This window comes from Calonectris borealis, chromosome 2 (genome assembly GCF_964195595.1).
Source record: "Calonectris borealis chromosome 2, bCalBor7.hap1.2, whole genome shotgun sequence".
NCBI classification, from domain to species: Eukaryota; Metazoa; Chordata; class Aves; order Procellariiformes; family Procellariidae; genus Calonectris; species Calonectris borealis.
Window position 1 is genome coordinate 170,883,495 of NC_134313.1, and position 23,493 is coordinate 170,906,987.

General features: G+C 64.0%; 1 protein-coding gene across 1 annotated transcript; it reads right to left on the reverse strand.

Moving 5' to 3' along the window:
• Positions 1–506: 506 nt before the first annotated feature.
• On the reverse strand, positions 507–22,367 carry LOC142078423 (uncharacterized). Its single transcript, XM_075140887.1, has 13 exons — positions 22,276–22,367; positions 21,698–22,096; positions 20,916–21,042; positions 19,084–19,197; positions 18,731–18,841; positions 15,574–16,492; positions 8,921–9,098; positions 8,493–8,624; positions 7,329–7,721; positions 5,910–6,036; positions 4,983–5,096; positions 3,718–3,972; positions 507–1,814 (listed from the first exon to the last, which is right to left on the reverse strand). The coding sequence occupies exons 1-13, from the start codon at positions 22,297–22,299 to the stop codon at positions 724–726; spliced, it is 3,984 nt and encodes a 1,327-aa protein (XP_074996988.1). The 5' UTR covers positions 22,300–22,367; the 3' UTR covers positions 507–723.
• Between the last annotated feature and the right edge of the window lie 1,126 nt (positions 22,368–23,493).

The window sequence follows — 23,493 nt, forward strand, 5'->3', positions numbered from 1 at the left end:
TCTATTGTATAATTCATGAGTGCATCACAGCCCCGAGAGCCGGGCAGGCACCTATCAGCGCTTCAAATCTAGACACACGGAGAGCTTCCTCGTCATCTGGATCTATTTATTACTCACCTCCCCTGGCCGGGAGCTCCTTGTCGCCACGCGCTGCTGAGCGGCTGTCGCGTCCAGCCCAGAAAGCTGGGACGAGGCAGCGCCTCTGCAGAGCTCCTGGACAAAAGTGACTGTGCCAGAATCAGCCTACAGAGCATTTAAAAAAAAAAAAAAAAAAAATCTTGGCGATCCTAAGTTTGCTTATCAAATAAAAAGTTCCTCCACATTTATTAAAAAAACAAACAGTAGATTTAAAAAGCAGTTAAGAGTCCTACTCCGGCAAAACACCCTGTACAGGTTTCTTTTGTTGTTGGTTTGTTTGCTTTTTTCTGATGGTGAGGATTCCCCCTAAATCAGCTGCTTCTGTTAATTTTATATATATATAATCTTTTAATTTTGCCGCGCGTTGCTTGCTTTAATTAATTAATTTATTTCCAATCAGCCTAGCCGTCTCCACCAGACCAGCGGCGCTACCACACAAAGCTTCCTTGATGTCCATGCCCTGAGCCGGGGGGGGGAGGGATGGAGGGAGGGTGGGAGAGATGAGCGGAGGAAGAGGAGAAGGAGGAGGGCTGGAGGGATGGATGGAGGGAGGGAGGGGAGGGAGAGGAAGCCGTCGGCAGCCCCTCACTCTCCCATGTGCGTCCTCAGGTGGTACTTGAGGGACTGCTTGTAGCGGAAGCACTTGGTGCACTCGGTGCAGGGGTAGGGCCGCTCGCCGGTGTGCGCCCGCTGGTGCTCCAGGAGGTGATGCTTCTGGGTGAAGTTCTTGCCGCACTCGGTGCAGTGGTAGGGCCGCTCGCCCGTGTGGATGCGCTGGTGCTCCAGGAGGTGGTGCTTGCGAATGAAACCCTTCCCGCAGACGGCGCAGGCGTGCGGGCGCTCCCGGGTGTGGATGCGGTAATGGTTGGTGAGCTTGGACTTCTCGCTGAAGGTCTTCTCGCACTGGCTGCACTGGTAGGGCCGCTCGCCGGTGTGAGTCCGCTGGTGCCGCAGGAGGTGGGAGGGCCGGGTGAAGTTCTTCCCGCACTGGGGGCAGAGGAAGGCCATCTCGCTCTTGCCGGCGTGGATCCTCTGGTGCATGATGAGGCTGATCTGCAAGCGGAAGCTCCTCCGGCACTCGCCGCAGGTGAAGGGCCGCTCCCCGACGTGGGTGATCTGGTGTTTGCTGAGGCTCGACTTGTGGCTGAAGCTGCTCTCGCACTCGGAGCACTTGTAGGGCTTCCCCGGGGGCGGGGGCCGCGGCTGGGGCTTGAGGCCGTGCTCGGGGCGCCGGGGGACCCCCACGCCCCGGCGCGTGTGGCTGCGCTGGTGCAGCAGGAACTGCTGCTTGTTGCGGAAGCTGAGGTCGCAGTCGTGGCACTCGTAGGGCCCTTCCTTGAGGTGGTTGCGCTGGTGGATCATGAAGTTGATCTTGAGCATGAAGCTCTTCCCGCACTCGGGGCAGATGTAGGGTCTCTCCCTCGTCCGGTTCCGCTGCTGGGCGATGGCCGGCTTCATCTCCCCGGAGTCCCTCTCGCAGGCGGGGGGCTTCCCCACGCGGGCGGCCGCCAGGCTCCTGGGCTGCGTTTTGGAGCTACACTGCGCCTCGCAGCCCAGCCCGGCCTCGTGGCTGGGGAACGCCGGTGGCTCGGTCCTGCCTGAGAACATGGTGCACGGCTCCAGGGTGTCAGGGTCGTCCTCCTCCTCCTCCTCCGTCTTGATCACGATCCCGTCCTCTGCGGAGAAAAACCGGAACAGCGCTAGGGTCATCGAGTGGGACAGGGTGGCCTTTTACGTGCCTGGGGGTTGCTACAGAAACATCTCCATGGGCTTCTGCAGCGGTTTGCATCTGCCTGCTCTGCCCAACCGCCCGGACACGAGCTGGCTCCAGCCCGGAGCCCTGCGCCCCGGGACGGGGCCCGTCCTCTCGCGGTGGCATTGCAAGCCGGCGCACCCCCCGACAGCGAGGACAGACAAACTGCCTCCCGGACAGGCTCCTTTGGAGGGTGCGCTGAGACCTGTCTGCCAAAAGGTTTTGCAATCCCACGATGCTACAAGACGGGGGGGATAAAAGCGCCATCGATTTGCGAGGGACTCGGGCAGCTGAGTGATTTTGGAGCAGCTCCATCTGCTGCCGTTTCGCTGGGCTACAACAACGCTCCCCACACCCGGCACGGCACTGCTCGACGGAAACACAGCACGGGGCCGCCGGGCTCCAGCCCCGCTCCCGAGGCGATGCACCCAGCCTGGGACTGTCCCCTTCCTTCGGCCTCCCCACGATGGGGCACGGGGAGAGACCCCCCTCCTTCCCAGAGGCAAACAGCGGTGGGATGGACGGCCGCACGTCAGGCTCCCCCGCCTTGCGTCACCGATGCCGGAGGTGACCCGGTGTTTTTGTTTGGTGAGACCACCCCTGCCGGGGACGCACGCAGCAGGACGCGCAGGCAGCGGTGGATCCCTCGCACGTCACCCTGCGCTGGACTTTGCGCCAGGCCTATGTACTTTTCTAGGAAGAGCAGCCACGCTTTCCCTAGAAGAGGCAGCCAACGGGAGCGGGATGTATCAAAGCCACGGCGCTCTCCCCTCCGATGGAGGGGTCAGTGGGGAAAACCCACATTCCCAGGTCCTCCTTCCCAGCTCCTCGCAGCAGGAGCTTTCCCTATGGGGACCCAGGGGCTATCGCTGCTCGAGCGCTGGCCGCCGGCACCTGCACCCCGGTCAGAGCGTTGCCGCAGCTCCCGCTCAGCCCCACCGGCACGTCGGCCGAGGCGCTGGCTCTCGGACACGGATCGGCTCCAGCCCCACTGGTGGCTTGGCTGGTTTCCTTTAGAAAACCGTGAGGAGACCACAGGATCCACGAGATGGAGTTGAGGAGGACCTCAAGAGCCCAACCCTATCTTTCTTGGTTTGCGTTACACCATCGCAAAACCGTCAGAAGGCAGGGAACCCACCGTTCCCAACAGCCCATCGCTCCGCTTTCCCATCTCTCGCCCTCAAAGCACGTCTGTAGGACCTGGGCCCAACCCAGTGTCTGCTGCCCAACCAGCGGACTTTTACATATGAAGCGCCTGGTGCCATCTTCTCATGTCTCCACTAAATAACCTCACCCTTCCCCTTCCCTCCCAGCAGCTTGCAGACCGCAGACCCCCGGCCACCTTCCTCCCCGTCCTCCGGACCTGCCCCGAGCGACCCCCATGCTGGTTGATGTGCAGGACCCAGCACGTTCCTCCTGCAGTCTCTGGTGGGATTTTGGCAGCGGGGGCTCACTGAGGCTCTCATAAAACGCTGCCTGGGACACGGCTTCCCCTGGTCTCTGTGTGTAACAAGGGCTTTTCCCACCCATGGAGGACTGAGTTACGGTTCACTCCGCTCTGGAGCAGGTCAGGTGCCCTCAGAGACCATGCTCTGATGTCCACCACATGTGTGCTGCCTCCTCCTCCTGGCCTGAGGTCTCACCGCAGCTGCTCTTGAGGTTGCCGCAGCCAGAAACTTTCCTTCTGGTGCTGGTTCTGGGGGGATTTAATCCTTCTCTTTCGTCCAACCCTTTCCTCACCTTTGCCTGACCCACCACAGCCCCTCCTGGGCCTCCAGCCCCCCCGACGTGCCACGTGCCGTGGAGCCGCGTGCCGAGCGTCTCACCTGTGCAGCTCCCGTGGTGAACGATGACTCTCTGGATCTCGTTGAAGTCAGCTACGTATTCGGACGAGTCACCCAGGCTGGTTCCCGGGAGGTCCCTCGGAGGGGAGACGGAGCCGTAGGGGCTCTCGCAGGCTGCCTCCTCGTCTGGACTCTGGAAGCTCCCCTCCGATTGCCCCGACATCCCGTGCAGCTCAGGGTTTTCCGGGCTGTCTTCAGGGAGGAGCTCCTCCGTTTTGATCACAACCCTTATACCAGCTGCAGCAAAGAGAGATTCCCGCCCGCCGTCATTCCCGGGAGCCAGGACGAAGAAACCGCTGACAAGAATCCCTGCCAGCTCCCCGCGGGCCAGCTCTGGCTGCTGATCCTGCGAGGGGTTTCATTTGCTCGGCCACTTCTGCTCTCCCCTCGGCCCCTGCCCTTCAGCCATCCCCACCACGCTCCTGCCTCTCGCCCGGGATCCTCCGCAGGCACAGGGGACTCCCTCCGCCCGGCCTGGGGGCTCAGCGCCTGCAGCTCAGCACCCCTCCGCCACCCCACACTCCCCGGCCGCAGCGCTCCCTGCGGGCAGCAGATGACTTTTCTCTTCCCGTTGGCCTCAATTTAACTTCAAGATCCTCGTGACCAAGAGCACGGGCAGGGGGTCCGCAGCCCGGGGCCAGAGACCAGCAGCGGAGCTGACACCATCTCTTCTAGGACACCTCCTTATCTCCTTATCAGCACCCCTTATCTCAGAGTGGGAGTCGCTCCAGGACTCGGGGTCCCTGGTGCCCTGCTCCCAGCCCAGCCCTGCCCTTGGAGAAATCCCTCAGCACCCTGGGTCCCTGCGCGCAGGATGGGAGCAAGCTTCCCTGCCCCAGGGGGATGCTCCAAGGAGAAACCCAGGCACCAACCACACAACCAGAGAGGGTGGAGAGGATTTTTTGGGAAGGCTACGGCTCCCTTGGATGGATGGGTTTTCCCAATGGGACCTGATTCTCCTTTCTCACCAGGCACGGCAGCTCCCTGAGGACCTGGTCTGGTTGCAGATGTTTCCCTTGCTGACGGCTCCTAGTGCCCAACTCTCTGGGCTCTGCGTGCCCTGGTTTATATGTTGAGCCGTATCTGGACATCAAATCTCTCATCAGCCAAACCTTTCCTGCTCGTATGCAAGGCTCCTCCCGATAACCTCCTCAGCACGGCTCTCAGCAACGCTTGCTTTAGCCTCGGGGTGAGCAGCTCCTCCGAACGCAACCTACGGCTCCCCTCGCGCTAAGCTGCCGTCTCACCTGCGGTGGCATCGGTAATGATCTCGCTCTCCTCCAAGTCCTGCTCATTCCTGACCCGCGATTCCTCTCCTTGCTCGATCTGAGACAAAACACCAGGTTTGGAAATTGCATAGTCTGTTGAGAGACAGAGGGATGGAGGGAGGGATTACTGCACAGGGAATCCTAATATCGGCTTCCACCTCTCCCCAGCGCCCGGGGGGACACGTCAAGACACTCAGAACATCCACAAAGGCTCTGCAGGCAGAAGAGCCTGGTGCTGCAGGCAGGCCAGGCTCCCTGGCTGGGCAGAAGAGATTCACGGAGCCAGGAGCTGAGGTGCCACACACAGAGGAACCACCTTCGAGAAGAAACCCAACCCGTATGTTTTTCTGGCAGGGTTTTAGAACTTCTCAAGAAAATTCCTGGCTCTCCTGAAGCCAAAAGCATTTCACCTCTGGCCCCAGCAAAGCCAGAATTTCTCCTGCAGCTTGAGCAGGAAATGCCCCAAAGGAGCGTAGCTAAGACAGCATAGACAACTTTTCACTCTGCAAAAGTTTCCTCTGAAGGGGTGCATGGGCTGGTACCCGCTGCTGACCCAGAGGATGAAGGGAAGCCCTTCCAACAGCCAGGGGGAAGGTGCTGGTTTTTCACCAAGTAACTTGGGCTGGAAGGAGCCTCAGGAGGTCTCCAGCCCACCTGCCTGCAGGTGGCCCCCACCCAGCCAGGACAGCACCACACCCCGAGCTGGGAACAAACCCGGACATTCCCAGAGGGATGCCCTTACCCAGACCAGAAACATCCTCCTGTGGTTTTAAGTCTCCATTTAAAATGGGACATTTGGGTCTCAAGGGGATCTCCAAGGAGGACTCAGAAGATGCCCAAGCCCGCGGGCAGCCAGGAGCCCCAGAGAACCTGCCTTTCACCAGGGCGAGGACACCCCGTATTTACCCAGGGAGATCAGCGACTCATAGTTCCCCTTCATCACATTCTTGTACAGCTCCTTCTGCCACTCCTCCAGCTTCTCCCATTCCTTGTCGTTGAAATAGACGGACACGTCATCAAATGTCACCGGCACCTGCAACCACAAGCAGCACGGGTTCAAGTGGCCGCCTCGCTCCCCAGGAGCCCAGCGTGTCAACTCCGGCCGGCGGCGCAAGCAGCTCGCTCCCGCTCGGACACGGCCAGGCTTCAGCTACTTCATGGCCACCAACAAGTTGGGGTTTATATTTAAAACGACTCCTGGCCACGTATTTCTACGAGATTAAAGGTCTCAGCCAAACGGCCGGTTCCCGGTGATGAATCCAGACTGTGATTTCCCCAAATGACACCGACCTCCTCTCGGTCCCCGCACCAGCAGGGAGGCCTCTCCAGAGGTGACCAGGCTTGTGCCCGCCTGGAGGGAGCGTAAAGGAGAGAAAAATCGGGCACTAGGGCTGGACCTCATCTCTATTGATGAGCTGACGTAAAACCTCAGATTCAATTACCCCAGAACTCGAGGGAAAACTCTACCCGGGCCTGACGGGCTCCCAGTTATCGTTAGTTATGGTGTGCAAACTGGCAGACTGCAGCTTTCAAGCCTGTTTGCCGAGTAATAATTTCTAAGGGTAAATTCAGGATGTGCGAGCCAGGCTGCGTTGGGCTTCTGCTCCCCAACTGCACTAACGGGGTGTCAGGGTGCGAACCCCCCTCTTCCAGACCCCCGCCGCTCTCTCCGGCGAAGCGGCGACATTCGCTTTGCCGTGTCTCACGTGGTCCCATCTGCAAACTTTCTTTTAGTGAGACGGTCATGAAATGGAAGTAGGAACTTAATGTTGATGGTGGGCTCCTTCTGATGCTCGGCTGAGCCCAACTGTGAGCGCAGGGAGCTCGTCCGCCTTCCCCCGAATCCCAGAGGTTCCCTCTTCCCCACAGCAGCAGCTCCCGCTTGCTCCTTCCCCGGCCCAGGAGATCCCCACCGCAGCACCAAGGTGATAAAAGAAATGGCAGTTAAAAAAAAAAGGAACCATCAAATCTGCAGGGTTTCTCTCAAACGGTGGTGAAAAAAAAAAGAAAAACAAAAAGAGTAAATCGCTCCCGGGCTGCGCAGTGGGGTGAAGCAGAACCGAAACCTCCGGCCTGAGTATGGGGGGACGTTCCACTCGGGTCCATCTCCCACCGCAGGCGGGTCCCAGCGAGGGAGGCGCCGGGCAGCTGCGAGGGACAGCTCTGCTCTCTGCAGGTCCCCACGGCGAGCAACTCACCTGCGCCGGGGCCGTCCCCGCTCACCCACCGCGTCTCCCCCCTGTCCTGCCCTCCCCGAGAGTTTCGGGAGTGTTTTGGGTGCAGACGCGGGCTCCCCGGGGCCTTGGTACCCCAGGACACCGTTACCTTGGGGACTTCCCCCTTCCTGCCCGGGGGCAGCCGCAGGATCCAGAAGTTCCTGTTCTTCAGCAGGTTCTCCATGTTCTCCAGGCGCCGCTGGAGCAGCCCGTACTCCTGGATGAGGGTGCCCAGCGCCGCGCACTTGCTCTCCAGCTGGTTCCCCAGCTCCGCCGCCGTCTTCTCGCAGTCGATCAGCTTCTTCTCCGCCATCCCCGTCCGACCCTCCAGGTCGAGCAGGCGGGTGGAGTGGGAGTCCACCTTCCTCTCCACCGCCTGCACGGCCGCCACCACCGTCAGGGACAGCTCGGCCGTCTGCGTCTCCCGCTCCGAGGTGCGCTCGGGGCCGGCCGGCGGCCGGAGGGGCGAGGGGCAGCGCGGCTGCAGCACCGGCTCCGGCGCCTGCGGGCAGAGGGGTGCGGGGGTCACCGCGGGGGGGGACACCCCCAGGGCGATGGGCACCCCCGGGGCGCGGGGGACGTCCCCATGTCCCTCAGCTAAGCTGCTTACGGCGGCGGCCCCGTGGGGGTCCCGCGGGACGGGCAGGACCCGCCGCTGGGGGAGGGGGGGCCGCCGCGGCACCGCGGGGACGGGAGGTGACACTGAGTGGGGAGGGTGACAGGGGACAGCCGAGCCCCGTTGCCATGGGCACGGGGAGGGGACACCCCGGGGGGCTGGCGGGCGCTGTCAGGGCGAGGGCGCCCCGTCGCCATGGGGACCAGGCGGTGACACGGCGGGGGGGGCGGGGGCGGCCTGTCACCGGGGGGCGGCGGGTCTGTCATGGGGGGGGGCGCTCCCCGACCCGCAGGGCCCGGCCGCCGGGGCGGGGGGGGCGCGGCGGGACGGGCAGGCCCGGCCCCCGACGGCAGCTCGGGCGCCGCCGGCCGCGGAGGCCCGGCCCGGCCCGGCCCGGCCCGGGCGCGCCGCCCCCCCGGGGCTGCCCGCGCCGCCGCCGGCCCTGCCCGTCCCTGCCCGTCCCCCCGGGGGGGCGGCCGCGGCCCCGCGCGCTGACAGCCCCCGCCGGCCACCCGCCCCGCCGCCCGCCCCGCCGCCTCCCGCCGCGGCCCCGACGGCGCGGCCCGCCCCGACGTGCGGCCCGCGGGCGCCGGGCGAGCGGCGGCGGGCCGGGCCGCGACCCGCGGCCGGCGGGCGGGGCGCGGCGGGCGCCCTTACCTGAGCGGGAGCCCCCTCGGCCATGGCCCTTTGTTCCCTGCCCGGGGCCCCGGGGGCCGCGGCCGGGAGGATCCAGCGCCCGCTCGCTCCTTCACCTCCGCCCGCCGCCGGGCATCGGGCTGGGCCCGGGGCGGCGCGGCGCGGCGGGGCGGCGGCGGGGCGGGGGCGCGGCGGGGCGGCGCGGCGGGGCGGGGCGCGGCCCGGCCCGACCCGACCGGGAGAGGGGAGGGGGGGGGCGGCGGCGAGAGACCGAGCGCGGCTCCGGGTCCCGGCTCCGCCGCTCCGCGCTGGGCGCTCCGGCCCCGCCGCTGCCCCGCCGAGCCGGCAGGGGGCGGGCGGGCCGCCGCCGCCGCGCGGGCCTCGCCGGGGGCCGCGCCGGGCGGGGCGGAGCGGGGCGCCCGCCGCCACCGCAGCGCCCCCTGCCGCACCGACGGCATCACCGCCCCGCCTGCCGCCGCGCACCGTCGGGGCCCCCCCCGCCGGCACCACCCGGCCCGGCCCGGCCTCGCCACCGGCCCCGCCACGCGGGGAACGGACCGGGGCGGGCCTGGAGGGGGCGAGGGGGGCCCCAGGATCGGGCCCGGGGACCCCCCGCGCGGGGCGGGGCTGCGAGAGGAACGGGGAGACTGGGGGGGACTGGGAGAAACTGGGGGGGTCGGAGGAAGGGTTGAGCGGGGGGTGAGGGAACGGGGAGGGGTTGGGGGCGACTGGGGAGAGACTGGGGGTGACTGGAGGGGCTGGAGGGAGCTGGGGAGGGGCTTGGGGGGACTGGGGAGGGACTGGGGGAACGGGGGAGGGGCTGGGGGCGACTGGGGAGGGACTGGGGGGAACTGGGGAGAGACTGGGGGTGACTGGAGGGGCTGGGGGGAACTGGAGGGGCTGGGGGCAGCTGGGGAGGACGGGGGGAAACTGGGGAGGGGCTTGGGTTGAGTGGGGAGGGAGTGGGGAACTGGGGAGACGCTGGGAGTGACTGGAGAGGGACTGGGGTGACTGGAGGGGCTGGGGGAACAGGGGAGGAGCTTGAGGCGACTGGGGAGGGACTGGAGGGAACTGGGAAGGGGCTGGGGGGAATTGGGGAGGACTGAGGGGAACTGGGGAGCGGCTTGGGGTGACTGGGGAGGGACTGGGGGGAACTGGGCAGAGACTGGGGGGAAACTGGGAAAGACTAGGGGGAACTGGGAAGGGGCTTGGGGCGACTGGGGAGGGAGCGGGGGAACTGGGGAGACACTGGGGGTGACTGGAGAGGGACTGGGGTGACTGGAGGGGCTGGGGGAAAGCAACTGGGCAGGTGCTGGCAGCAACTGGGGCGGAACTGAGAAGGGGCTGGGGGTAACGGGGGAAGGACTGGGAGTAACTGGGGCAGCCCCAGGGGTAACTGGGCTGACAGGGAGAGACTGGGGAGGGGCTGCGATTAACTGGGGGGAACTGGGGCTGTTCCCGGGGTAACTGGGCTGGCGGGGAGGACTGAGGAGTGACTGGGGAAGGACTGGGGATGACTGGCGGGGATGGCGGGGGAACTGGGGAGGGGCTGAGGAAACTGGGGTGGGGGGTTAAGGGGTAACTGGGAAGGCCCTGGGGGAACTGGGGGGGTGAGGGGGGCTGGGGGTAACGCGGGGCACCGGGGGGGCCCAAGGGACTGGGGTGACTGGGGGGAGGGAGGGGGAAGTGGGAGAGACTGGAGGGAACTGGGCGGGAACTGGGGGACGGTGGGTGTGACGGGGGGGGCCAGGGGAGCCGAGGGGCCTGGTAGGGAACGGGGGAGGGGCGGGGGGGGCACCGGGGCGGCCCCCCCGGCCCGGCCCGCACCGTCGGGCGCCGCCATGGCCGGGGGCGGGGCTGGCGCGGGCGCCCCCTGGCGGCCCCCCCCGCGGCCGCCCCCCCCCCGCCCTGCGGCCTCGCGCCCCGCGGGCCTGTGAAATGGCGGCCGGAGGGCGGCGTCGCCATGGAAACCGGCCGGCCGGCCCCCCACCCGGGACGAGCCCCCCCGGGCGGACCGGGGGCTGTCGGGGCTCCGCGGGGCGGCACCGCCCCGCCCGACCCTCCCGTCCCCTCCCGCCCCTCCCTTCTTGTCCCGTCCGGTCCCATCTCGTCCTCTCCATCCCACCCGGCCCTGTCCCGTCCCCTCCTGTCCTGTCCTGCCTGTCTCATCCCATCCCATCCCGTCCTAGTCTGTCCTGTACCGTCCCGTCCCTCCCCTTCCATCCTGTCATGTCCTGTCCAGTCTTGTCATGTCCCATCCCGTCCCACCCCATCCATCCCACACATCCTGTCCCATCCCATCCCATCCCGTCCCATCCTGTCCCATCTGTCTCATCCAGTTCCGTCCTGTCCCATCCCATCCATCCCATCCCACCCCATCCATCCTGCTCTGTCCCATCCCATCCTGTCCCATCCCATGTCATCCCATCCCATCCCATCCATCCTGCCCTGTCCCATCCCATGTCATCCCATCCTGCCCTGTTCCATCCCATCCCATCCCATCCTATCCCCACCCCATCCCATCCCTATCCCATCTCATCCCACCCCATCCACCCTGTCCCATCCCACCCCATGCATCCTGCCCTGTCCCATCCCATCCCATCGCCCGTTTCATCCCATCCCACCCTGTCCCATCCCATCCCATCCCACCCTGTCCCATCCCATCCCATCCCACCCCATCCCACCCTGTCCCATCCCATCTCATCCCACGTACCCTGTCCCATCCCATCCCACCCTGTCCCATCCCATCTCATCCCACGTACCCTGTCCCATCCCATCCCACCCCATCCCACCCTGTCCCATCCCGTCCCACCCTATCCCACCCTGTCCCATCCCATCTCATCCCACGTACCCTGTCCCATCCCATCCCACCCTGTCCCATCCCATCTCATCCCACGTACCCTGTCCCATCCCATCCCACTCCATCCCACCCTGTCCCATCCCATCTCATCCCACGTACCCTGTCCCATCCCATCCCACTCCATCCCACCCTGTCCCATCCCATCTCATCCCACGTACCCTGTCCCATCCCATCCCACCCTGTCCCATCCCATCTCATCCCACGTACCCTGTCCCATCCCATCCCACCCCATCCCACCCTGTCCCCTCCCGCCCCGGTGCAGCCGCGTGCCCACACAGCCCCGGCAGGGCCCCGTGCGTGGCAGCAGCCCCCTGGCACGTGGCCTCGCTCCTGGACCTGACCTCGGGGACCCCCGGCACGGGGTGACAATGGGGGGAAGTCGGTGACACGGAACACGGGGAAGGGCAGGAAACCCTTTGGATTGCGGAAACAGGGAGGGGACGAGGGGGACGGGACGAGGCCGCATCCCGTCACCGCTGCGATGCCGGAATGGGGGGCGCGGGCTGCCCACCGGCACCCAGGCGTGGCCTTGGGGGGGTACGACGCCCGTCCCCACCCGCCCAGGGGAGCACAGGGGCACGACGGCGGGCGGGGACCCAAACTAGGGACCCCCTGTCTGCGCCCAGAGCCCCTGGGTGACACCCGTCGGGAGTGACACCCATCGGGAGGGGACACTGGGAGCACCTTTGGGATGGGGGGGGCGGTCACGGCCCCAGTGCAACTGGGGAGACTGGAGTCCAGGGGCAGCTACTGGGCAGAGGGAGTGCCTGAGCGCGGCTGCCGGGGGGACCCACGCTGTGCATATGGAGAGATACGTGTACATTTATCGTGTATTTATTTCCCACTAGTGGATCTGCATCGTGATCGGCCAGAGAGGGATCAGGATGCGGCCACTGGTGCTGTGTTCGCGTGAGTGCTGTGTGTGCGTGACCTGTGCTGCCGGCTGTGTATGTACAGGTATATGTATACATACACACACAGAGACAGTGCATGTATACGCCATAAAAGTACATATGTGTATATTTATGGTGTCTCCGTGTGCTCGTACGATGCTTTTTCCCCTGCCGCGAGCCGTCCCGTGCGCTCGCCCCTTTTCCCTCCTCCTCTCCCTCCCCCCCACCCCCAGCACCCCTGTCCCCGCACCCCCCCGCGTGGGGCCTGCCTGGCTGCGCCAGGACGCGCGGAGGGGGATTCGCTCCGGCTCTGCGGGCACCCGGCACGGTTTGGGGTGGCTGAGGAGCCCCGGCACCCTCCGGACTCAGCCCGGCAGCGAAGCCGGGGACCTGTGGGCTGTGAGTGCCCCGTCCCTGCGCTGGCTCTGACCCACGGACAGGCCCCACGGGCTGCCCTGTCCATGTCCCACATTTGGTCCCAAGCCAGAACAACCCCTTGGGCCTCGTCAGAGCTCAGGGGGGCTCCGGCAGCTGCCCCCCGGGGAGGCCAGGCTGCACCGCGGGCAGGGCTGGGAGAGGGGACGGTCCCCCTGCGCCGGGCTCCGGCAGGGAAGAGCCTGGGGGATGCCAGGCTGGGGGGAAGCTCCTGGAGGGGCAACGCATCCCCCCCGGCACCCTATGTGTGGCACCACCCGGGCACCCCGGCACGGCCGGCAGCTCCTTGCAGCCGCAGAGGGGAGCAGGAGCCGGGCGGCTGCCCTGTACCCACTCCAGGATGGGAACGGGGGAGAAACAGGAGCTTCCACCAGCCAGGGCCTGGGACCCGACTGCTGCCGCCGTGGCCACCACCCGCGGAGCAGGTCCCCGCGGAGCAGGTCACGGGGGGAAGCAGGGGAGGGTGGAAGAGGGGACATCGGGACAGCTGAGGTCCGGGTGCAGTGACCCGGGAGCAGACCAGGCCAGACCCAGCCTCTGGGTGAGGGGGTCTGGCGCTGTGCCAGTCTCCCCTCTGCAACCACCCCAGGAGAGAGGGGACCCCCCGGCACGCCCCCATGGTGAAATGAGGGGGGGGAAGGCAGAAGGGGCGCAGCACAATCGCGCACGGCGCTGGGGGACGGGCAGGACCCTCCTGGGACACCGCAGGGCACCCGCTGCCACCCCCATGTCCCCAGGGCCACGCGGCCCAGCCCCGCCAGCCGGCGCTGCGTTCCCCGGGACGCGCACAGCGAGACAAAAGGGCGCGCTGCCCTGCGGGGCCAGGCCTGGCAGGAACAGTTTATTGGCAGCCCCTGTACAAAGAGCTCGGGTACGTGCGAGCGAGGAAGCGGCGATGCAAATCCAGCGCGGCCCGGCTCGGCGGCTATGACGGGCACGAGCGAGCCCAGCCCCGCGTGCCAAGGTCCCTCCAGCCCCACCGGGATGCCATGGGGCCCCGTGGGGCCAGGCCACCCTGTCTGGTGAGACGAACCCGCAGCGTCGGCGGCCAGACCCTCAGCAGAGCACGCCGGGGCTCTTCTTGCCCACCGCAGTGGGCCACAGTCAGTGCCGGAGGGCCAGTCCACAACATCCCAGCTCCGAGGTGCAGGGCAGCGCTGCAGCCGCGGACGCCGGCGCTTCTCCCGGCGCGGGACTGTCCCAGCTCTACCCCGCAGCAGAGCTTGGCTGTGGCCGGCGACTCCTCAGCCACTGCTGCAGCCCTGTTTGTGCGTGGCGCAGGCCAGCTCCTGGAGCTGCGACGTCATTTCACATAAAACCGAAGTCTGCTTCCAGCCGTAGTGAAAGAGAAAAAGCCGTAGCAGAGAAAAAGCTTAAAAACATGAACCCCAAATGCCGGACACCAACCACAGCAGCCCTGCGCTGAGCAGCCTTGTTTGCGATCTGGCTCCCTGGATGCTCAGCGTGGAGAGTAACAGACTTAAGCAGAGCCCGCCCGGCTTGTGCGGTTCACCAGTTCTGCAAGTTACCTGGAAAACGCTAATAAATAACAGCCGGGTGCTGGGCAAGGGTGCTGCAGGCGTCACCGCAGCAGAGGGGCGAGCAAGGGCGAAACACAGAGGCCAGCGAGGGGAGCGGGGCTGCGATCACTCACCCGACACGGGCTTCGGAATGGAAACACTGTATTGACAGACTTTACAAAAGTTATTACAAAACACGATCACGAACCAGCAGCTGACGATACACAGCGGAAGAGACACCACTTACAGCCACCTCAGGAACAACACCGATTAGCTCCGAGAACTCAACCAATATTTACACAGACGTCTGCAAAACTCCGGTCAGTTATCTCATACATTTAAGTGTTTTAGATCAACTGTGAAATATAGTGCCACACATTTCCTTGTAGTATAATAATAATAATAATAATAATAATAATTAATAATAATAATAATAATATACTACTGCTAGATTAACTAAAAACCAAACAGCTCTTTACAGGGGTTAGGAGAAGTTGCCTTCACTCGTCTGACTTACCTGAGTGTGAGACCAAACCCAGTTAAAAAATAATAATAAAATCGCCTTCATTGACAGGAGTTCGTGTGACGGACCAGCGGCTCCGTTCCCTTGGGCCAGAGGGAAACTACAGCCCGCCTGGTGCCAGTAACATCCTTCGAAAGAACAGAGACGTGTCCTCCTCGGGTGAGTTACCCGACCGCGCCTCCACACGCTGCCCTTCCCGACTCGTCCTGCTCCAATGTCCTCAGCCCCTTCTCCTGCCCGTCCTTTCCTCCTGCACCTACTTTTTCTCACCTCGCTCTTTGCCGCTCTCTCCTCTCCGCTTTTTTGCCTTCGACAAGTCCTGCGTCGTGCCCCTAACCACGTCTCTGCCTCGCCTCTCTTCCCTTCATCCCAGCCCTGGCCTCGCAGCACGGGGTGCGGCAACGCAACGGGAGCGGGCGGCCAGTTGCCTGGGAATGGCGCCTTCCTTCCCTCCCTCCCTCCCTCGCGCTTCCAGCCTTGCAGTGAAACGAGTGGAAAAAAGAAAGCAAAAGCTTGTCACTCCTGAATATGCACAAAGATAGGTGGGGAAACACCTGCTAAATACGAACCCCAGAGAATCGCTCGGGATAATTCTCTACAGGCAAAATCCAAACCTGCGTAGGGGACAACTAGTACAAGGCCTACGCCGCTATGGAAGTCCCACGTGACCCCGCGGGGTTGAAGAGGTGCCTAGGCCATCCGATCAGAGTTTTTAAGAGGAATTCCTTTGATGCTTCAACAAAGCGGGCTTTGTAGCATGACCACATGGATTAGCTGCGATACAAGTTCACCTCCCATCATGCTGCACGTCCACCTGCTAGACCGTTATCGTAACCGCGAGCCCTTCTGCCCCGGCCTCCCACCGCAGCGCTACTGCTTAGTTTCTTTTTTCACGCAGAAATGGCCGGTTTGAGTTGCCGACTCCAGGTTGTGCTGCGAATCCTCCATGGGCCGGGGGTTGCGGGAGTGGATTTTCTGGTGACAATTCAGAGACTCTTTGTAGCGGAAGTGCTTCCCGCAGACGGGACACTGGTAGGGGGTCTCCCCGGTGTGGACCCGCCAGTGCTTGAGCAGGTGGTCCCGCCGGATGAAGCTCTTCCCGCACTCGGTGCACTGGTAGGGCCTCTCCCCGGTGTGGATGCGCTGATGGCGGATGGCTTTGGAGAGGTCTCGGAAGTCCTTCCCGCAGTAGGTGCACGTCAGCGGCCCGTCACCCTTCCCCGTATGGAGCTTCTGGTGCAAGATAAGGCTCACTTCCAGGCTGAAGCTCTCCTTGCACTGGGAGCAGGTGTACGGTCTCTCCACCATGTTGTTCACCTGGTGCCTGACAAAGCCGTACTTGAAACCAGAGCTCTTCTCCCCATCGGGGCGCTTGGACGGTTTGGAGCGGGAGGGCCCTTGGGCTTTCGTAGGGGTTGTTTTGGATTTCTGCCTGAAGCTTTCTCCGTGCTCCAGGGAAGTGCAGGCTTCCTCGCTGGCGTGCGCTTTCTGATGGGCGGCAAAGAGCTGCTTGTCCAGGAAGCTCTCCCCACACTCGCAGCAGATGTACGGCCCCTCTACTGCGGCCACGTCCTCAGGAACGTCCTTCTTGGCCAAGTCTCTCCCGCGGCGAGCGGAGCGCCTCAGCCCGTTGCCTGTTGCGCCTCTCTGCTGCGGGGTCGATCCGCCCCGGCTCTTGCTGCTTGGCTTTATCTCTTCCTCGGGACTTGAGAAAACCTCTTCCCACTTTCCTGCCAATGAGCTAGGAAGCTCAAGGCTTTCGGGACCTTCCTCATCACACTGCTGTTCATCTGGCAGGGCAGAGACATTCATGTCATTTCTTTGAGATTAGAACTGCCTCGTTATTTAGACCGCAATTCTCTCGGGGCAGAGGTGCTTTGCACACTCGGGACAGTACCTGGCACTATGGGGTTGCAAGTCCTGTCTGGGAGCTACGTAAGCAGTACTGGAATACAAACAAAGCCAAAGTATTTTGTCTTAGAATCACAGAACCGTTTAGGTTGGAAAAGACCTTTAAGATCATCGAGTCCAACCGTTAACCCAGCACTGCCAAGCCCACCACTACACCATGTCCCTAAGCACCACGTCTACACGTCTTGTAAATACCCCCAGGGACGGTGACTCCACCACTGCCCTGGGCAGCCTGTTCCAGTGCCTGACACCCCTTTGGGTGAAGAAATTGTTCCTAATGTCCAATCTAAACCTCCCCTGGCGCAACTTGAGGCCGTTTCCTCTGTCCTATCGCTTGTTCCTTGGGAGAAGAGACCGACCCCCACCTGGCTACAACCTCCTTTCAGGGAGTTGTGGAGAGCGATGAGGTCTCCCCTCAGCCTCCTCTTCTCCAGGCTGAACACCCCCAGTTCCCTCAGCCGCTCCCCATCAGACTTGTGCTCCAGGCCCTTCACCAGCTCCGTTGCCCTCCTCTGGACACGCTCCAGCACCTCCATGTCCTTCTTGTGGTGAGGGGCCCAAAACTGAACACAGGATTCGAGGTGCGGCCTCACCAGTGCCCAGTACAGGGGCACGATCACCGCCCTGCTCCTGCTGGCCACACCAGTTCTGATACAGGCCAGGATGCCGTTGGCCTTCTTGGCCACCTGGGCACACTGCCGGCTCATGTTCAGCCGCTGTCGACCAGCACCCCCAGGTCCTTTTCCTCCGGGCACTTTCCAGCCACTCTTCCCCAAGCCTGCAGCGTTGCCTGGGGTTGTTGTGGCCCAAGTGCAGGACCGGGCACTTGGCCTTGTTGAACCTCATACATTGGCCTCGGCCATCGACCCAGCCTGTCCAGGTCCCTCTGCAGAGCCTTCCTGCCCTCCAGCAGATCAACACTCCCGCCCAGCTCGGTGTGGTCTGCGAACTGGCTGAGGGAGCACTCGATCCCCTCGTCCAGATCGTTGATAAAGACTTCTTGGGAAAGCTCAGACAGTACAATGGTGAGATTTCTATCTATAACTAGACGAAGGGAAAAGGTGGGTTCCTCAGCAGGAGGTGAAGCAGAACAGGTCTTTGAGAACATGTGGTTTAGGATAAAGGCAAAAAAAAAAATGGAGGGAAGGGGACTAAAACCTCTTTTCCTTCTGGGCCTGTACAGTGCCTGGGGCCGAAGGATCTCCCGTGGTGTAAGTGGTAACTCAAAACAACCGCCACGGACCCTGGCGAACGGAGGATGAAAAGAGCCCAGAGGGCCTAGGGATGTGGAGAAGAGGGCTGAAAAAACCACAGGTTTCTGCAGACCAGGAGAAGGTAAAGCTGTGCTGAGCATTTGCGTGCCCAGAGAAGACCACTCGGCACTCCTGGTCATAGGGCTCGTCATCTGCTTGTCACTTTGCCAGACATCTAAATGTGCGGCTTGAAAAAGGGCCGCTTGTTTGCATCAGGCTGAAATTCTGGAAAAGCATCAGCCAGAACAGTTGAGCTGCTTCTGAGAACGAGGCTGGGAAGCCAAAGGCACGTCCTAGTAAGATAAGCCACCCAAAGCGGCTCACGTGTCCCCATGCTTCAGAGCAGGGACCCGGAGTGACAGGGCGGTGACAAGCACATGCCTTTCGCTGTGCCGCCAGAAAGCTCACATTTGGCTGACAGAGAAAGCTGTGAGAAACATCACTTTACATACTCGTGAAAAGACTTTTAAGAACTTTCTTGCTCACACCATCAAAGCCTGCCTGTCCTACGCATGCTCCTGCTCATCTCCGCTTCAAGGCTGACCAAAAACACTACCTCGCTGAGGGATGCGACACCGTACAGGTGACCTGCACCCCCTAGCCAGCCCACAGCTGCTTTTACAGCCTGCTGCTCGGGTACCGCAGCTTCTTCTGCACGTGTGCTACCCATCTGCCTCGGCTGCCATCCAGCTCCCACGCTGACCCTTGAGACAAGCCTGGCAGAGACCACGGCGAAGGCAGGACCTCACCCCGGGCAATCCCCAGCAAGTGCCAAGAGCCCGAGCCCGCCTCTATCTCCCCCTCTGCGCAGCGCTCGGCGAAGCTCTGCGCAGCGCTCGGCGAAGCTCTGCGCTTCTAACTCACATGTACTGGGGACCTCCATGCTTTCCTCTTCTTCAGAGCCCTCGTGGCTTTCAGCCAGAGTCTCTTCGTATTTACTCCACGAGCTGTCATCGGGACCAGGAAAGGAAAACTCTGCGCACAGGAGAAAGAACGACAGGAGTTTACGCTCAGGCCTCCCAGCTGCGTTACAGAGGATTTCAGGAGACGCGGCCGCATCGGGTAAGAGCCTGACTGGGAAAGCAAAGTCACCCTTGTAGCCAAGGACAGAGCTGGCAAAACTCAACAGCAGCGGCAAGCAGAAGAGCGTAGGTGGGCGGAGGCAGCCACGTCTGCTTTCCACCTCCCCACTGAGTCCTAGGAACCTTATGGCTCACCGGTGCTGGGGTCTGTAGGGGTTTCTCCTCCCTCAGAGTCATCCGGATCCTCCGCGTTGGGATCCTCTCCTTGCTCAATCCGTGACAGCAGGTCAGGCTTCGAAATGGCAGCATCTGCAAGAGGATCAGAACGTTTCCTTTGCCCTCGCAGGAGAGAGACTCTCAAACCTTCGCCCACCAACCTTCCTTCGCTGCTGGGGATGACGGGTAGTGGAAAGAGAGGCTTAAGAAGATGCTCTCACACATCTGCACCGCTCACCTTGTCTGGGCCCTGGGAACATGAGCGGACTGCAGGAGCACACTCTGCTCAGGTGAGGAGCACCTCCCAGCCTGCAGCGTGAGGAGGAGAATAAGAAAATGCATCTGTGCTTACCTCCAGGCTTCCTTTCTTCTCCTCTCTGCTAAGGTCCGCGGATCCATTGCAATGGGGACTTCAGCTCGGGGACAGCACCAGAGCTGTCAGCCAGCGGCAGCAGGGGAAGTGCCCTCCCCATGCGGATCCCTCCAGCCAGGACCGCTCCATCCTACTCGTCCGAGTCACAGGCTGCTTGCGGATTTTGGTGGGGGAAAGGGGACAATCACAACCTCTCCTAGGGCGGAGAGCGGAAAACTTCATTTCCAAACAAGTGTGAGTCTCTGGGGATTAATTTCCACCGCGCTCTGGTGGATCCATTTGCCGTACACAAGGGCCAAACCCCTAAACCTCATTACTCAAAGGAAACCTTCAGATGAAGCACAGATACATTTTTCTAAGCTCCAGGCTCAGATCCACAGATCCCTTTCATGGGACTGTTATGTTCCTGCGCCTCTAGAGCAGGACGCAGGATCGGTTTTTAAACAGGAGAATGGGGGGCAGTATTTATCCTTCACCTTTTTCCCTTGCACACAGGGACTGCAGAAGACCTCTGTCCAAAAAAGTAAAGGAAGAAAGGGAACAAAAAAAAAAAGGACAAAAGGCCCGGATCACCCAGAGTTGGATGGCGGGTGAGCCTGCACACCCGTGGCCTCCTCAGCACAGGGAGGAGACGCCTGTCTACCAAGGACTGCACGCGGACGTCCAGCCAAGGCAAGGCCATTTCTTGGAACACACGTAGGCGCTCATGAAGGCAACATGTCCCCCAGAGGGAATCCCCGCAGCCGGGACCGGAAGGAGCGAGCAGAGCACATTTGTTTAGCTGTGAACGCGCTGCCCTGAGCTGCTGGAGGGGAAAGCAGAAGGCAGAGCTTGCCTTCGCCTGCTGCTTCTCCCCAGCTCTACCCCTGGGGCAGATACCCCAGCAGCCTGTGCAAGAAACGGTCCCTGGGATGAGGCCGGGGGCAGGCAGCTGACAAACCTCGCTCTCCTCCCTTACGAAAGGCTCTGGAGCTGAAGGACTGATCACCCACCAAAAGGCTGGAAGGAACCTCAGAAGGAGGGCACCCCTCTGCTGCCCTAAGCGGCGAGCGGGCTGATGCTCCCAGCGCAAGTGGATCTGTGGACCTTTGCGTGACAAAGAAACTCCCCTCTTCCCCCTCTTTACTTGGCTTGGGGGTCCTCTCGCTTCCCCTCCTCCTCACGACCCAGCCGCTCGCTCGGCTCCTACCGGCCACAGAGACCGTCAGGGAGACGCGGTCACTGCAGCGATGCCCGTGACGTCCATCCACCGCTCAGCTGAACCGGTGAGGACTGAACCAGTCGCCAGGGCTGCTGCCGAAAGCCGGCGTAACGCGTTCCCAGCCCAGCACACCACCCACCCTCCCAATCCCGCCGGGCACAGCGGTGCTTCCATCCGCCAGGCCCGGGGAAACCTGGCGCACCAGGAGGCTCAGGGCAAACCCCAGCCCGTCTTTACCCATCGAGATGACGGCCTCGTAGTTGCCTTTCATGATATGCCTGTAAAGCTCCTTCTGCCACTCGTTCAAGCTCTTCCACTCCTCCTCAGAGAAGTTAAACGAAGCATCGTTGAACGCCACGGGGACCTGCAATTAGAAGCATCGTACGCTCGGACGTTTTGCTTCTTGTTAGAGAAAACACACGTTTTCTCATTCAAACTCCTCAAGCAGCGCACAGGACGGTTCCACGCAGCAACGCCCGCTCCTTCCCACGCGCCTCGCTCGGCCCCGTGCCGGGCTCAGGCAGCTCCACCCCTGCCTGCGAGGGACGCGATGGGGCTCTCCCTCGTCACCTGCCTGCACCTTGCCCCCTGCTCTGCCTCCTCGCGCTGCGGGCAACATCTCACGCACGGCGCGCGACACAGACTCTTTTCCCGCTTCATTTTTGGAACGGTTCTGCTGCAATTGCCTCTGAAGAGGAACTGGGCAGACGTTACCAAACCCAGGCAGGCACGCGGGGCAATTCCGCATGACTCAAACACAGCTCCAGCCACGCTAAGGAGTCCGTGACCCCGCACAGAGTGGCCAATGCGTTTTGGCGAGGCTCACGCGCATCTAACGAGCGGTGCGCAATTAACACAAAGGGACGCATGCTGGTGCTTCTCGCCGAGCGCTAAAGGAAAGACACCGCTGCAGGGAAGCTGTGTCCCGCTCAGCACCGCAGCTGCCCCCGAAACGGGGCTGCGAGCGCAGAGTAGGCGCGGAACAACCCCGTTTCAAAGACGGAGCAGAGGACCGTTACCTTGGGGACCTCCCCCTTCGCCCCCGGGGGCAGCCGCAGGATCCAGAAGTTCCTGTTCTTCAGCAGGTTCTCCATGTTCTCCAGCCTCTTCTGCAGCTGCCCGTACTCCTGGATGAGGGTGCCCAGCGCGGTCCACTTGCTCTCCAGCTGGTTCCCGAACTCCACCGCCGTTTTCTCGCAGCCAATCAGTTTGGTTTCCGCCATCCTCATCCTCCCTTCCAGGTTCATCAGCTGGGCGGCCTGGGCGTCCACCTTCCTGTCCACGGCCTGGATCTCGGTGACCAGCGTCAGGGAGATCTCGGCGGCCGGCAGCTCGGCCTCCCCGGCGGGGCCCTGCTCGGGGGCGGGCAGGGGCTGCTCCAGGGCCAGCTCCTGGGACTCCATGTCCCACTCCAGGTCCTGCGGGGACACCGACAGGGCCGTGGGCTCCGCCTCCCTAGCGAGGCGTCCCCCCCACGGGGCTCCGGGGGGGGACGGGACGGGCCCGCACCAGCGCCGCCAGCCCTCGGGAGACGGGGCCAGGCCGGGGGGCGGCGGCCGGTGGGGGGGGGGGAGAAGGTGGCGGCGGCAGCGCTTACCTGAGCGGGGGCCCAGTCGGCCATGGCCCTGCGGGGCGCGGCGGGCGGGGGCGGCGGCGGGGGCGGCGGCGGAGCGGAGCGGGCGGCGGCGGCGCGGGCCCGGCGCCTCCTCAGCAGCGGCGGGGCAGAGCGGCCATGCCGAGAGCGCGGCGCACGCTGGGAGCGGCGGCGGCGGGCGGCGTCGCAGCGACACCTAGCGGCAGGCGGACCGCCCAGCACCGGGGACAGCGGAGCGGGAGGGACCGCAGCAAGCCGCCGCCGCATCCCCGGCCCCGCGCTGATTGGGCGGCGGCTCGGCCAATCCGCTCGGCGCCCGCTGGCGGCGGCCCAATGGCTGGGTAGAGCGGGGCGGGGCGGGGCGGGGCGGGGCGTCACGCGCGCGGGCGTGCCGGTATGCGCGCTCCCGCCGCCGGCAGCGGGGCCGCGCGGGGCGGGGGCGGCGGGGCCGGGGCCGGGGCTGGGGCCGGGGCTGCACCGGGCCCGACCGGGCCGGAGGGGACAGGGCCCGGCCCAGGTACGGCACCGGCGCGTCACCGCGGCCCACCGGGGCTCGGCGGCCCCGGCCCCGGCCGCTCTGCACAGGCGGCCCCGCGGGCACCGCCGATGCCCCGTCCCCTGCCCGCGCCGCGGGGTCGGTGCCGGCCGTGCGCCGTCATCCCGGTGCGGCCCGTCATTCAACCGCCGCCGTCCCTCCCGCAGGTGAGGCCTCGCCGGGAGCAGCACCGGGAGCAGCCGCCGCGTCTCCCCGAGGAGCCGGGACGGCGCCGGTGCCATGAAGGAGGACCGCGAGCGCCCCGTTGCCCTGGGTGAGGCACGCGGGTCCTGCCCGGCACCAGCCCTGGCGCTGCCGGTAACGGCCTGGCCGTGAGCGAGGCCGGCGGCACCGGCGCGGTGGGTGGCGGGAGCAGGCGGCTGCAGGGCGGCTCCGGGGTCGCCGCGGGCCTGTCGATGTCCCCGTCCCCACGGGGCAGCCGCGGCGGGGGAGCACCAGCCCAGGCCCGTCACGACCGACTGCCGTCGTGCCGTGCGGCGGCATCACCGGCGGCATCACCGGCCGTCCCTCCTCTTGTCTCCGTGACAGGTTACGCCGTCACCAAACCCGACATCCTGGCCGAGGTGGAGCGAGGGGAGGAGGCGGCGGTGGCGGGGCGCTACGGGGCACACCGGAACCCCCGGCCGCGCGCGGCGCCCGCCGGCCCCTCCCAGGGTGAGCGGGAC

Excerpts from the sequence above, each read along its gene's own strand:
- LOC142078423 (XM_075140887.1), bottom strand. The coding sequence starts at position 22,299 with ATGGCCGACTGGGCCCCCGCTCAG. Across the intron at positions 21,043-21,697 it reads CGAAGGGGGAGGTCCCCAAG|GTCCCCGTGGCGTTCAACGA; the intron begins GTAACGGTCCTC and ends TTCTAATTGCAG. Across the intron at positions 8,625-8,920 it reads GCGGGGCGGTGATGCCGTCG|GCCCCGGGCCCAGCCCGATG; the intron begins GTGCGGCAGGGG and ends CCGCGCCGCGCC.